At 39.4% G+C, this 12,414-nt stretch overlaps 2 protein-coding genes across 3 annotated transcripts; one reads left to right on the forward strand and one right to left on the reverse strand.

The window, feature by feature from the left end:
- Positions 1–217: 217 nt before the first annotated feature.
- On the reverse strand, positions 218–2,701 carry morn3 (MORN repeat containing 3). 2 transcript variants are annotated; one of them, XM_040156581.1, is made up of 6 exons: positions 2,544–2,701; positions 1,815–1,984; positions 1,533–1,690; positions 1,282–1,441; positions 994–1,178; positions 218–823 (listed from the first exon to the last, which is right to left on the reverse strand). In XM_040156581.1, coding segments are annotated over exons 1-6 (744 nt in total). In that variant the 5' UTR covers positions 2,546–2,701; the 3' UTR covers positions 218–754. The 2 variants fall into 2 exon arrangements, with proteins under 2 accessions (XP_040012515.1, XP_040012516.1); XM_040156582.1 differs by lacking the exon at positions 2,544–2,701 and adding an exon at positions 2,259–2,399.
- On the forward strand, positions 2,647–12,176 carry tmem120b (transmembrane protein 120B). Its single transcript, XM_040156580.1, has 12 exons — positions 2,647–2,780; positions 4,659–4,777; positions 5,433–5,549; positions 5,645–5,704; positions 5,820–5,915; positions 6,011–6,100; positions 6,369–6,434; positions 6,590–6,651; positions 8,560–8,652; positions 8,948–9,012; positions 9,316–9,384; positions 9,697–12,176. The coding sequence occupies exons 1-12, from the start codon at positions 2,718–2,720 to the stop codon at positions 9,811–9,813; spliced, it is 1,017 nt and encodes a 338-aa protein (XP_040012514.1). The 5' UTR covers positions 2,647–2,717; the 3' UTR covers positions 9,814–12,176.
- Positions 12,177–12,414: the final 238 nt, after the last annotated feature.

A 12,414-nucleotide genomic window follows, 5' to 3' on the forward strand; every position in this document is an offset into this window, starting at 1 on the left:
GGTTTAGGTGGGGTGGTGAGGAGAGGAGGTCCTGCTCTCTCAGTCTGGTCGTGGGAGCTAGTATTTTTCTGAATAATTAGATAAACTGTTTAAACTCTGAGTAAAACACAGTATCAAAGCTTTCTTATTGAATAATTAAGTGTGGCTTGTTTATCAGTTAACTGTTTTAAGTTCACAGGGACCGTCAGAGTGTACGAGTATTGTCAGAATGCACCATATAGAAAATACAGTAAAGCCTAAAATTTGAACAGCCACTACAACAAAAAAAATAAGAGTATTGTCATTTGGATATTTCTAGTGGTGAATTTATCACATGTCCAGCTTTGATAGCCTTTGGTTGTGTGTTTGCATTACTATCAAACAGGTCTGATGTAGTGAATGTGGTAATTAGACATATCATTAGCTATTTTTCTTCACATAGATAGTTTGATGATATGTTAAGAACCCTAGATTTTTAACAGTTCCATAATGTGATAGACAGTTAGCAGCAAGCCTTTTATTATCATCACAGGTGTTTGATCATCTGCTTAATAAGTAGTAGATGGGATTAACGTGTTAAATTTTATCACTTTTGCTTTCAACACATTTGAAATATCAGGTGATTTTGGTTTGCTCCACGGCAAACAAGAAATGATTAGGGTGCAATTATTTTGACAAACGGAGGATGCTGAATACCATATTTCCACTTCTTCTTTTACTGTTTGTCTGTTTGTGTGAAGGGGTGGAAACTTGCTGTTGATCCTCTTCTTGTTGTTCATCCATACTGATCAAGGTAGGCTGATTGGGCTTCCCTTAAAACCAACTGCATATCCACCAGTTGTATCTTGAAAAGAGGATATGATCATGTTTTAATCCAAAATATTGCACTAGAAAAGTGTTTTAGTGTCCATGATTATTTTGTTGTATCATATAAGTGTGACAGAGGGATGAGGAAAATCTAGTCATTAAATTAAATGTCTGGCTGTAATAGTAGCCACAGTCACAAAGTCATACCTGTGGAATTGGATACTTCGTGGGGGTTGGTGCTTCATCCCTCCCAAAATCAGACAGGGTCCCACATTTTGCTACCCCGTCCACCCAGAAGCCTTCATAAAGCTGGCCTTTGTCACAATAGTAGAACTTTCCATTACCGTTCTTCTTGCCATCTTGCCAGGTGCCTTCATACCAGTTTCCATTTGCTTAGACATAAGTTGGAAAGTCAAGTTTTCAAATTCACCATCTTTCCCTACTAAATTATAGTCTATTTTTGATAAGAATGTATGTAAAGCAAAATGCTCTTACCAAATCGAATGATGCCCTGCCCGTGATTCTTATCCCTCATCCACTCTCCCTCGTAGATATCTCCATTCTCATAGTACATTCTTCCCCAGCCACTCTTATGGTCCTCATTCCACTCCCCTTCATAAACTGCTGAGTTATTGTAGAAGTAAGTCCCATACCCCTGAATGGATAGACAGTGATGCAAAACATATCACAGAGTGTAATTACATTTAGTTATCTTGTAACCGCGTGGCGGTATATCAGATACATACATGCTTCTTTCCATTTTTCCATCTTCCGCAGTACCTCCTTTCATACTCTCTTGTTCCTGGGAGTAGTATACTGTAGGTACCATATCCATCACGTTTTCCGAATTTCCACTCTCCATTATAGATGGCACTAGACTTCTTCCAAACCTGAGTTCCCTTTCCTTGAAAAGATTGATAGGCATAAAAATTTTAACTACAGTGTGACCAAACTTTGTAATGATTCACAAACAGACGTTAACAAATTTGTCAGTAGTCAATGGAAGCTAACACAACACAGTATCTAACCATGCTTCTTGTTGTCCTGCCACTCTCCAGTGTATTCGTTTCCACCGACCGAGAAAACTGTGCCCCGCAGTCCACATTTCTGTGACTTAATATCCAACAGTGTTGAGAATGGCGGATTTTTTTTAGGTGTTTTAATATATGGCATGGCTGGAGGTACCTTGATGAAAACCCTACAACATGAAAAAACACACGTTAGACACACGAAGCCGTACAGTTTAGCCAATTTTTGCCCAAAATTGACAATACCATTACAAAAGGAGAAAAAAACCTACATTGCCCTTCTGTGCAGGAAATTAAAATTCTAGCTAACAGTGTGCACATAATAAATAGTAATGCAAAGGTAAACAGCAAAGGCTTGCTATGTACCTGGCTAGTTAACGTTACTAAATAGCAAATCAACACTTGGCAAATGTCAAACACTCATTCAGTGCAAAGTACCTGTACCTTAGCGATGTGTCCAAGCGGATGACTTAATTAAACTCAACCCGCTTTTGTTAATAAACTAACAAAAACGTAACACAGCTAGCAGTATAGACTTCCCTAAGTGGTGTCCGCCACCGACAGTAAACTGAGCATTCGTCGTATCCTAGCAACATGTGTGTGTACCGTAGTCGGTTCAGTGTAAATTAAATTAAAAGTTATTTTAAATGCGTCTGGTAGGTGTGGCTGATACGCAATTCATTTTTTTTTATTTGACTGGTTATTTATATGTAATAAATTTGTATTTACATGCGTCTGCAGGTTATTCCTTGGTTTAGCTATAACAGTTGTCCTGGCAGTGGTTCACCATGTGCGCATGCTCCGTGCAGTCCAATTAAAAGCGAGCCTGAGTGGCCAGTCAGTCTGAGTGAGGAGAGACTGGGGGGAAGCCGTCCGCTTCGCTGCATCAGCCGCTGTACCACAATGTCCAAACCGAAGTTTCAGACGGAGTGGGAGGAAATTGACGAGGAATATCAACAATTACAGGTGATAGAAAACACTAGAAAAGAGTACATCATCGTCTATGGTAGATTTGGTGGCTGGAGTGTGTCCTGGAAGGCACTGACAGCAGATACTGTAGTGGCTATGTTAGTTTGGCTGGATCTTTCCTATTCGCCATTCATTCTCAGCTCAGCCATAAACGCAGCATTGAGCCAAAAACTGCGGTATTGGTGGAAATAGCTGCGGGATGCGTTATGTTTCACTGGACGTCTATTATATTTGACTTTACTGTAACATCCCTGGGTTTTAGCCGCTAACGTTAGCAGCAGTTTGTATGTCTTTCTGCTAGTGTGTTATGCGGCTAATAAGCAGCTACAGTAACTTAGCTAACCACACACTGCACTACTGTGCGACTGATTAATGTTATAAACGATTGCAACAAAAGTTACTTACAGGTCGTGAACTACAAGCGTTTGTTACTGTTGCTTTTGCCTGAGTAAATTATTTCGTAGTGACTGAATGCATCCCCATGCATCATTTTCACGCCAGCTGACTTTAGCTAGCTGGCTAACTTGTACCAACAACACAAGTAGTAGAGGATAGGACAGGATAGGCAATAATACCATTTACTTCGAGGTACAAAAAAGCGTCATGTGGTCTGCGGTGCCACCCCTCTCCTCATACTGACTTGAAACAACTGAAAGGTGGATCTGTGATGCCATCAGAATTAAAAATCTGGAGCTGCTCCGCAGGGGAAAGATGAGAAAGATTATGGTGATGTCAGCTGTCTAGGGATTTTCTTGAGTGAAGCTCACATTGCCTGGTGAATAACTGATGTCAGATATTTCACCTGCACAGAAACGGTCTCTCATTCATAGTCAGCTGCATCCTCCCAGACTTTATATCTTTACATCTTTGGTTCAAGTCCTAACTCTGGTGTCTGTCGGTTTGAAGAGACTTGACCATGTTCAAATTGTTGATTGACCTATATATTAAAGATCCCTTTGCAATTGGCTGTATGCATGGTAACATTATTGCTGATAAAAACCTGCCATGCAATATACATACACTGTAAACTAAATGACTAGTGTGATTATCTGTCAGTTTGCTTTTCCCCTCTGAAAGGTCAGGGTCTCTGGCTGCTTTTCAGAGTGTAGCTAACCTTAAAGCATGGATTGCACAAGGTCACAGCAGACGAGTAGTAGCTCATGTAGTGAGTCCATAACCTTCACTAAACATTTCCCAGTGTTTAATTTAGTACATTAGCCAGTATTTTTTATTGTTATTTATTTATTTTGGGACCTACAACCTGCATACAATGCAGTTTGTACTTCGAAGATGGTGTACTTTCTGCACTTTTAAACCACTTTCCCCAAAAATTTATCAGTTATATCTGCTGATTGTACATCCTCACCTCCACGCACTCATAAACTGGTGCTGGTGGAAAAGGGGAAAGCTGTGGTCTGGTCTACCAGCATAAATGCCAGAAAACGGCAATACATATTTCACCGTGTATGAGTCATGGCTTGTTTGTATTCAGGGCAGAAGGGTGAAACAAGACTTCACAGCATGAAGCATTTCCATCTCCGCTGAATAGAGACTCTGTTCGCCAAGAGCTTTTCAGTGTTGTCCATTGAATATTTTTAAGATGGAAAAATATTTTGGTGATATTAGGAGACATTTTCACTCTTTTAAAAGAAATATTTTCAGTAGAATATGATAAAAGCTTGTTATTTTCTGTATTGATTGTGATCATCCATCAGCAGTACTTTGTCATTTTGTTTTGATACATTTGTGACTGCAGTTCCCTTAATTTGCAGAAAGGTACATTTATGACTAATTGCCCATTTCTCAGAGTCAGCAGACTTTCCTACCCTTACAAATTTTCTTTTGTTCAGTTTGTGCTTTTTGTTTGATCCCCAGGAAACTCACAAAATATACAGACAAAAACTTGAGGAACTCACCAATCTTCAGGCAACATGCAGCAGCGCCATCAGTAAACAGAGAAAATGCCTAAAAGACCTAAGGCACAGCTTGAACAAGTAAGTATTGTCTTGATCAGCATAAAACACCACAGTTTTGTTTGTTTGGTTTTTTTTTTTTTCAATTATTTGCTTACACTACAGTGGAGTTTGCTGATTTATCAAAGTCGAGCTCCATGTGAGGAATTTTGGTGAAAAAATCTTTTTTTATTTGGTGAAAAACATTTCCCTGTCCTCACATGATGATCATTTTGCAGTGTTCCCCTCTAAGGAACAGGGTTTGCATGAAAGTTGATATTTAGTCAGCTCTTGTCAGCACATAGTTGTGCGGCCGAGTCATTAAGGAGAGGGAACGGTTTATGATCACTCAAAATCAGTCTGTATGGAAATGATAGATAGTAGAGGCAAAGGTAATGGCTTTCTACAACTGAAATGAACAGTGTATGTATACTTTTCCGATGCAAATAAATGGTCTGCCAGTTTTTATTTTAGTGCTTTTATTTGTGGGTATTATCTTAATTAAGTTACACACTTTGCAAAGTGAAATATATATAAAGATTTATAGTTTTTATCTGTAGTAATTAAATCATTATCTCTCACTTTGACACACAAATCAGAAATAGAGAAAGATATTGAATCTTATCACATGGAGAGTTAAGGTATTCTTTCTCTTCTTGATGACTTCTCCCCTCATCACTTTGTCTTTTCTCTACAGGTGTGCAAAAACATGTGACGAGAAAGAATTGAAACTAATAATGGACATCAAAACACAAATCAAAGATAAAGAAAATGTGTTTTTTGATATGGAAGCATATTTACCGAAGAAGAATGGGTCAGTACTTTTTCATGTTGCCAATTCATCACAGACAGCGAATTTTATTTCTCAGATGTGTCTGTGTTTATATTTTTGCTCTGTTTTATTTCCAGACTGTACCTGAATTTGGTCCTGGGCAACGTGAACGTAACGCTTCTCAGCAACCAGGCAAAGTATGTGCAGTATCCTGCCTTGAGGACAGCCTGAAAAGACAGGTTTACGCTCTGGATTTGTGTTTGTTGTCAGCCGCTCATTTTCTTTTTCATTGTCTTCTGTTCATTCATATAGATTTGCCTACAAAGATGAGTATGAGAAGTTCAAGCTTTATATGACAATAATCCTGATGTTTGGAGCCATAACCTGCCTCTTCTTTCTCAACTGTCGGTGAGATGATATTTCCCCTAAACCGTTGTTGTTGTTGTTGTTGTTGGCACTTATTAAAGAGTGGCTCACTATTACATTTTCTCTGTTTCGTCTAGTGTCACTGATGAAATCTTCAACTTTTTGCTAGTGTGGTACTACTGCACATTGACCATAAGGGAAAGCATCCTCATGAGCAACGGCTCCAGGTGTGTTGTGACATCAGACACGCTGCATTCTGCTGAAACTGTGAAGTAAAACCACTGGAGTGCTTGTTCTTGGTTTCTGCTCTTCTTTCTTTTTTTCTTTTTTTTCCGTTTAATCTAAACTAGGATTTATGATTTCTCAATGAGATTATTATTATTATTTTATTTTTTTTAATATGAAGAAATGCTTGCTGAATTCCTGAGGTATGCAGTTGTAACCTGTTTCAGGTCTTTTCTTCAGCTCCTCACATCCTCTTTTTATGCTTTTCAGAATCAAAGGTTGGTGGGTGTCTCACCATTATGTATCCACCTTTCTGTCAGGTGTGATGCTTACCTGGTGAGTGTTTGTCTCTGATTCCATAGCATTACATTGTTTCAGTAATCATATTTGAACTTTTGTTTAAACATGTACAGGTAAGCGTCTGCTAAGGCAATAAATGCTACGGGGTAATGTTAATTTAACCTTTTGTTTAACGTTATGTCTTCTTACAGGCCGGAGGGGCCCATGTATCAGATGTTCAGAAGCCAGTTTCTTGCTTTCTCCATCTATCAGAGTAAGAATTTTGAATCAGTTTGCTAGACTTGGAACAAAATGTGCGGATGTTACATTGTTGTGTATGTACATGGGCTCTCTGAGGTTTGAGTGATAGAGGATAATGTCAATTTTTGTTAGGACTAGAGTCGGGGTTTGAGCTAATTTAATCGAATCTGGATCCAGTTTTGAATCTGCACTTCAAACTTTGTTCAGGTAGTTTGTTTAGTGGGAGACTTTTTTTTTTTTTTGTTAAGTTAAAATAATATATCATTTTTTTAGCACTGTGTTGGACCTACCCGCAAATGAGCTGGTTGCACTGGTGACAGCAGGTTGATGTGAAGCTTTCATCTTTTAAAAAGCAGCAGTAACTTTTCCTCTGTTTAATTTGAACATGGAACATGTAGTCACTCTTCTGTTGTGAGTACCTTGTAGCAGACATAGGATTTCACAGGGTTTTTTTTTTTTTCGTTGACTTTGGTGAAGTGTAGCCACATTTTGGACCATCTGAAGCACCCGGCCAAGTTCACTCGAGTTCAGTCCATCTACCGAATAAATGGCAACAAACACGTGTTAAATCATAAGTTGCAAACATCAGGTGCAGAAGGAGAACTGTTGTTACATTTGTACCGCTGTAGTCTGATACATATTGTATTTGCTATTTAGTTAAATGAATACCTGAACAAAAACCTGCAACTAACTATTATTTTGTCGTTTGTCAATTAATGAGCCAGTTAATTTCTTGATTAATCAACACACGGTTTGTCTATAATATGCCGGAAAATAGTGAAACTTGCCAGTTATAATTTCCCACAGTGCAAGGAGATTTCCTCAGATGTATTGTTTTGTCTAACAGTCCAAAAACCAAAGATATTTAATTAACTATGATAAGAAAAAAAAGAAGCAGTAACTTTTCAATGGAGAAGCTGCAACCGAAACAATTAATAGATTATTGAAATAGTCGCCACTTAATTTTCTGTCGATCAGCTCATCGATCAACCATTTCAGTTCTACCTAAATGTGCTGAAAAATAAAAATATCCAAGCTGTGATGTGTTAAGCCAGTGTCAGATGTTTTTTTTAAAAAGAAAAAAAAAAAAAGACGGCGTTGTAAAATGAAGTAATCTGATGAACAGTTTTCAACTGGTACACAGATGTTTGCTGTTTATACTAGAATTCAGAACTCTACTTCATGATCTAATGGGGGGGGGGAATAACATTAGCTGCTGACTTCAGCATTTCCCTTCAGATTTACCAATGTCGGATGCTTTCATTCTGTGAAACCAAGGTATGATAGTGCATCAAGGCCAGCGCAGATCAAGGGCAGGATCACCTGCGGCACAATATTGTTACATAACAGTGAAACGTCCTTGACAATTGCTTTTTTTTTTTTTTTTTTTAGGTGTATTTAAGCTGGTGGGAGGGTGACACAGCCATTTTCATACTAATAGCAGACACTAAACAGACTCTTGGACAGGCAGTTAGATATGAGGGTCTTGATGAATGGAGATGTCATTAATAGGGGAAATTATTGGTCAAGTTAAATTGTAGCATGAATCATACTACACTTCTGGAGCTAAACAATGATTGTAGAGGCTTCACCACTACCCTGCTTACAACGATTACATTTTAATAAAACAGGTCCTCTGTGAAAATTTCTTCTCTCCAGAATAGAGAAGTAAAGTCATGTCACATGTAGATTCATAATGTGACAACTAATGTGATGGGGCTTTGTGGTTACAGTTTTGGGTGGTAAGTCAAATGTTTACATGGTTCACATGACAAATTCTGCTTAAACTGAGATGGTGTGGCCCTTTTTGTTGTTGTTTTCTTTTTGAGGACAGAACCCACCCGATTTCAGTGTGTAGCGTTTCACATCACGGGCGTCTGTGCTGTAATCTGTAAATTTTTGCGATCCATTCATCCTCCAGGTTTTGTCCAGTTCCTCCAGTATTACTACCAGAGCGGCTGCTTATACCGGCTACGAGCTTTGGGAGAGAGAAACCAGCTGGACCTCACAGTGGGTAAGTTGCAAGCTATTTTGGGTGGTAGTCATTTCAATCGTTTTGAATTCTTGAGCCATCTGCAACACCATGTCTGGGGAAAAAATGGGGTAAAGGTGAGAGATGGACAGTTGTTAACACCAGTGTGCCGCCACGCAAATGTCCAAGTAACTTGAGTAAGGCCTCAGTGAATTTGCTGCTGAAACCATCTGTAATTTCAGAGACAGCTAAGTGAAAAGCACAGCAATCATTTTGTATAGTATTCTGTGTCATGTTGTCCCAAGATCACTGTGACAGTTCTTGTATGTCTCTGCAGAGGGATTTCAGTCCTGGATGTGGAGAGGCCTCACTTTTCTTTTGCCATTCCTCTTTTTTGGCCATGTGAGTCAAAACAAAACATTTCTTTTTTCTTTTCTTTTTTTTACTACTTTTGTTTAATATCAATCCATAGCCTTATCACCTTATTTCAATATCCACGACACATTTTAAACCAGTATTTGTAAGATGATCTGGGTTAAAAGCATTAAAGAAATACAATCAATTTTATGAGCATGTAGTTCAACAAATGTAGTATTTTTATAGAGTATAAGCTGAAGAAAAGGATGTGGATCAGAGGAAAATTAGCTTGTGCAGTCAGAGTGTGCAGCAACATTTTGAAAGATAATGCCTCCTGTTTTTTCACAGTTTTGGCAGCTGTACAACTCAGTGACCCTGTTTCGCTTGGCAGGACATGAGGACTGTAAGGAGTGGCAGGTAAGGATTGCATTGGCAGATCCATTGCTTAAATGTCAAGAGGCATGTTGAGGCAGAGTTTAAAAAGTTGTTCATTTAGGTTTAAAAGTTATCTCAAAGGTTGTGCAGCCTCATTCTGCACACATGATTAACTCGATTTCTGGGAACACAGCTTTATTAAAGTGATGTTGTAGTGTTTGGAAGAATTTTATCTCCACCTGCTTCAACATGTCCTAGACCTTCAACATTTCGAAATACAGACATAGCCACAGTTATAAAAATGCATGTCACGCCTTGTCTTGGATTAATAGAAAGTTTGCCTTTTTCTTTCAGGTGTTTATGCTGGCTCTGACATTTCTTGTCCTATTCCTGGGAAATTTTCTTACCACCGTAAAAGTTGTCCACCAAAAAATTCAGAAAAACCAGGAAAAGGTGCAAAAAAATGACTGAGACATAAACTCAACGAGACACCTCAGATTTCACAAACGGCCAGTAATTTTGAAGCAACACGCACAATCGCTTGTTAGACTGACCCCAGTACGATCAGGCCGGGAGAAGACGAACCTGAAACCACTGTTTCTCTCAGGCTTTGATTACAGCAGCGGTGTCCAGCCGGAGTATCTGACGAACAGGCTTTTGCTTTCTAACGACTCATTGTTGTTGATGTTGCTGCTCAGTCGGTCACAGCACAAAGTGTTGTTCACCTCATAGATGAACAGTTTGTCGCTTTATCCTGTACATAAAAAGTGAGTGGGAAGAAGGCGTTTTATTTGGGTGTTTGTGTCAGTGCATGAATCTGTCTGAGAGCCTTCGTTCAAGTCATATGCAACTAAAAGAGGGCAGGTAGCATCAGTTAACAGAACAGAATATTGTTTGCCTTTGAAGACCTAACGTCTGTCATGTACATACTTCATACTTCTGTGAAGTAGTAACAGTCAAACTGTCTCTGGCTCAAACAAACTCGGACATGTTCAGTTCGGCACTGCGTTTCATTTCTAGAATTTCCTAACTTTTTATGTGTAGTTCTCGACTCCCTATTGTGCTATTTCACTGCTAACCAGTATTTTTTTACTACTACCCTTTTGTCCAAATTTACCTTCAGTTTCATTTAATAAAAAAAAAATAAAAAAATCTCCTTGGGGTGTACACCGATCAGCCACAACATTAAAATCACCTGCCTAATATTGTGCAGTTCCCCTTCGTGCTTCCAAAACAGCTCTGATTCGTCTAGGCGTGTACTCCACAAGACCTCTGAAGGTATCCTGTGGTATCTGGCACGAAAACGTTAGCAGCAGATCCTTCAAGTCCTGTAAGTTGCGAGGTGGGACCTCCATGGATCGGACTTGTTTTTCCAGCACATCCCACAGATGCTTGATCGGATTAAGATCTTGGGTATTTGGAGGCCAAGGCAACACCTTGAACCCTTTGTCATGTTCCTCAAACCATTCCTCAACAGTTTTTGCAGTGTGGCAGGATGCAATATCCTGCTGAAAAGAGGCCACTGCCATCAGGGAATACTGTTGCCATGAAGGGGTGTACTTTGTCTGCAGCGATGTTTAGGTAGGTGGTGCGTGTCAAAGTAACATCCACATGAAAGCCAGGACCCAGGGTTTCCCAGCAGAACATTGCCCAGAGCATCACACTGCCTCCGCGGGCTTGCCTTCTTCCCATAGTGCATCCTGGTGCCATCTCTTCCCAGGTAAACGATGCACACGCACCTGGCTGCCCACATGATGTAAAAGAGAGCTCGATTCACCAGACCAGGTCACCTTCCTCCATTGCTGACTGTGCACTTGCTGCCTAATATATTCCACCCGTTGACTGGTGCCGTTTTAACGAGATAATCAATGTTATTCACTTCACCCGTCAGTGGTTTTAATGTCGTGGCTGAGCGGTGTATTTTTCCACTCTGGAGTCAGTGGCTGCTCTATTTTGGATTGTGTTTCTTCCTAGAAAGAGTCGGGACTAAAAGGGAAGGCAACAGTGTTATTCCCCTCAGGCAGCGGTTACAGGAGACATAGCTGTTCATGTACGATCTAATGCCTAAACCCGGTTATCTGGTTAAGTCACAACAACATGCACATAAAAACTTGTACTGTCTCTACAAAAACTAGTGTTCCCAGTGAGGAGTAAAGGAGGTTTTCATGCGAGCTCCTCCCGTGCAGTTACACTTTTACGTTCTCATTAACAAAATGCTAACAAAACGTTTTTATAGATCACACACAGAGGTTTACTGATGGTCTACATTTTTTTACTGGTATAGGAAGAACTTCAAGCTTATTAAACATTTAATCTCAAAGCCCTTAATTTAGAAGAAAGGTTCAAATTCAGTTTAGCACTCGGAAGTCCATGCACAGTTTTGGATTTGTCATTACTGTTCTGCTAATTCCAATTTGTTCTGTGATGTTGCAGAAATGTATTATGATCAACCACTGCTATTGGCAATAGCACTATAAGACTATGATACACCATGATGATTAATAATGTGCTTGATTGTTTTTCCTATTCCAATAATCATACAAAATATTTGTAAGCATTCGTTTATGGCCAATAGTTTTGTCAGGTTCACATTTCAAGCTTGTTTGAAAGTATTACACAAGGGCCTTTTTGTTTTTATCGAGGGGTCGGGTGGGTTCAAACGAACAGCTGTTGTGGTGTGAGGTCTCTGTTGCCTTATTCTCCCTCCATCCTGTCACAGCAACAAAAAAAAAAGGCCTGGTCCTTTTATTTTGAAATTCCAAAGACAGAGGAATCACATTTCTGCTCCCACCCCCACACAATGCAGTCGCGGTCCCGAAGAGAATCACTGTATTTATGTATCACTTTTATTGAGGGAAACTTGAAGCATGTTGAATTACAGACCAAAATGTTACATTTGATGCAAGAGCTGCCACAATGCACAAAACAACTTGATTTCCTCATTTTTATGATGTAGCTGATGTTAAACAATGTTTTCATTATTCAATTCATTTCAGGCTGTAACTGGTGCCTGAATGTGATCGGCAACGAGAGACAGTTGACAATTTCTGTATCTGTGTACAGTGTTGTAAA

The sequence above is a fragment of the Xiphias gladius genome, chromosome 20 (genome assembly GCF_016859285.1).
Source record: "Xiphias gladius isolate SHS-SW01 ecotype Sanya breed wild chromosome 20, ASM1685928v1, whole genome shotgun sequence".
NCBI classification, from domain to species: domain Eukaryota; kingdom Metazoa; phylum Chordata; class Actinopteri; order Istiophoriformes; family Xiphiidae; genus Xiphias; species Xiphias gladius.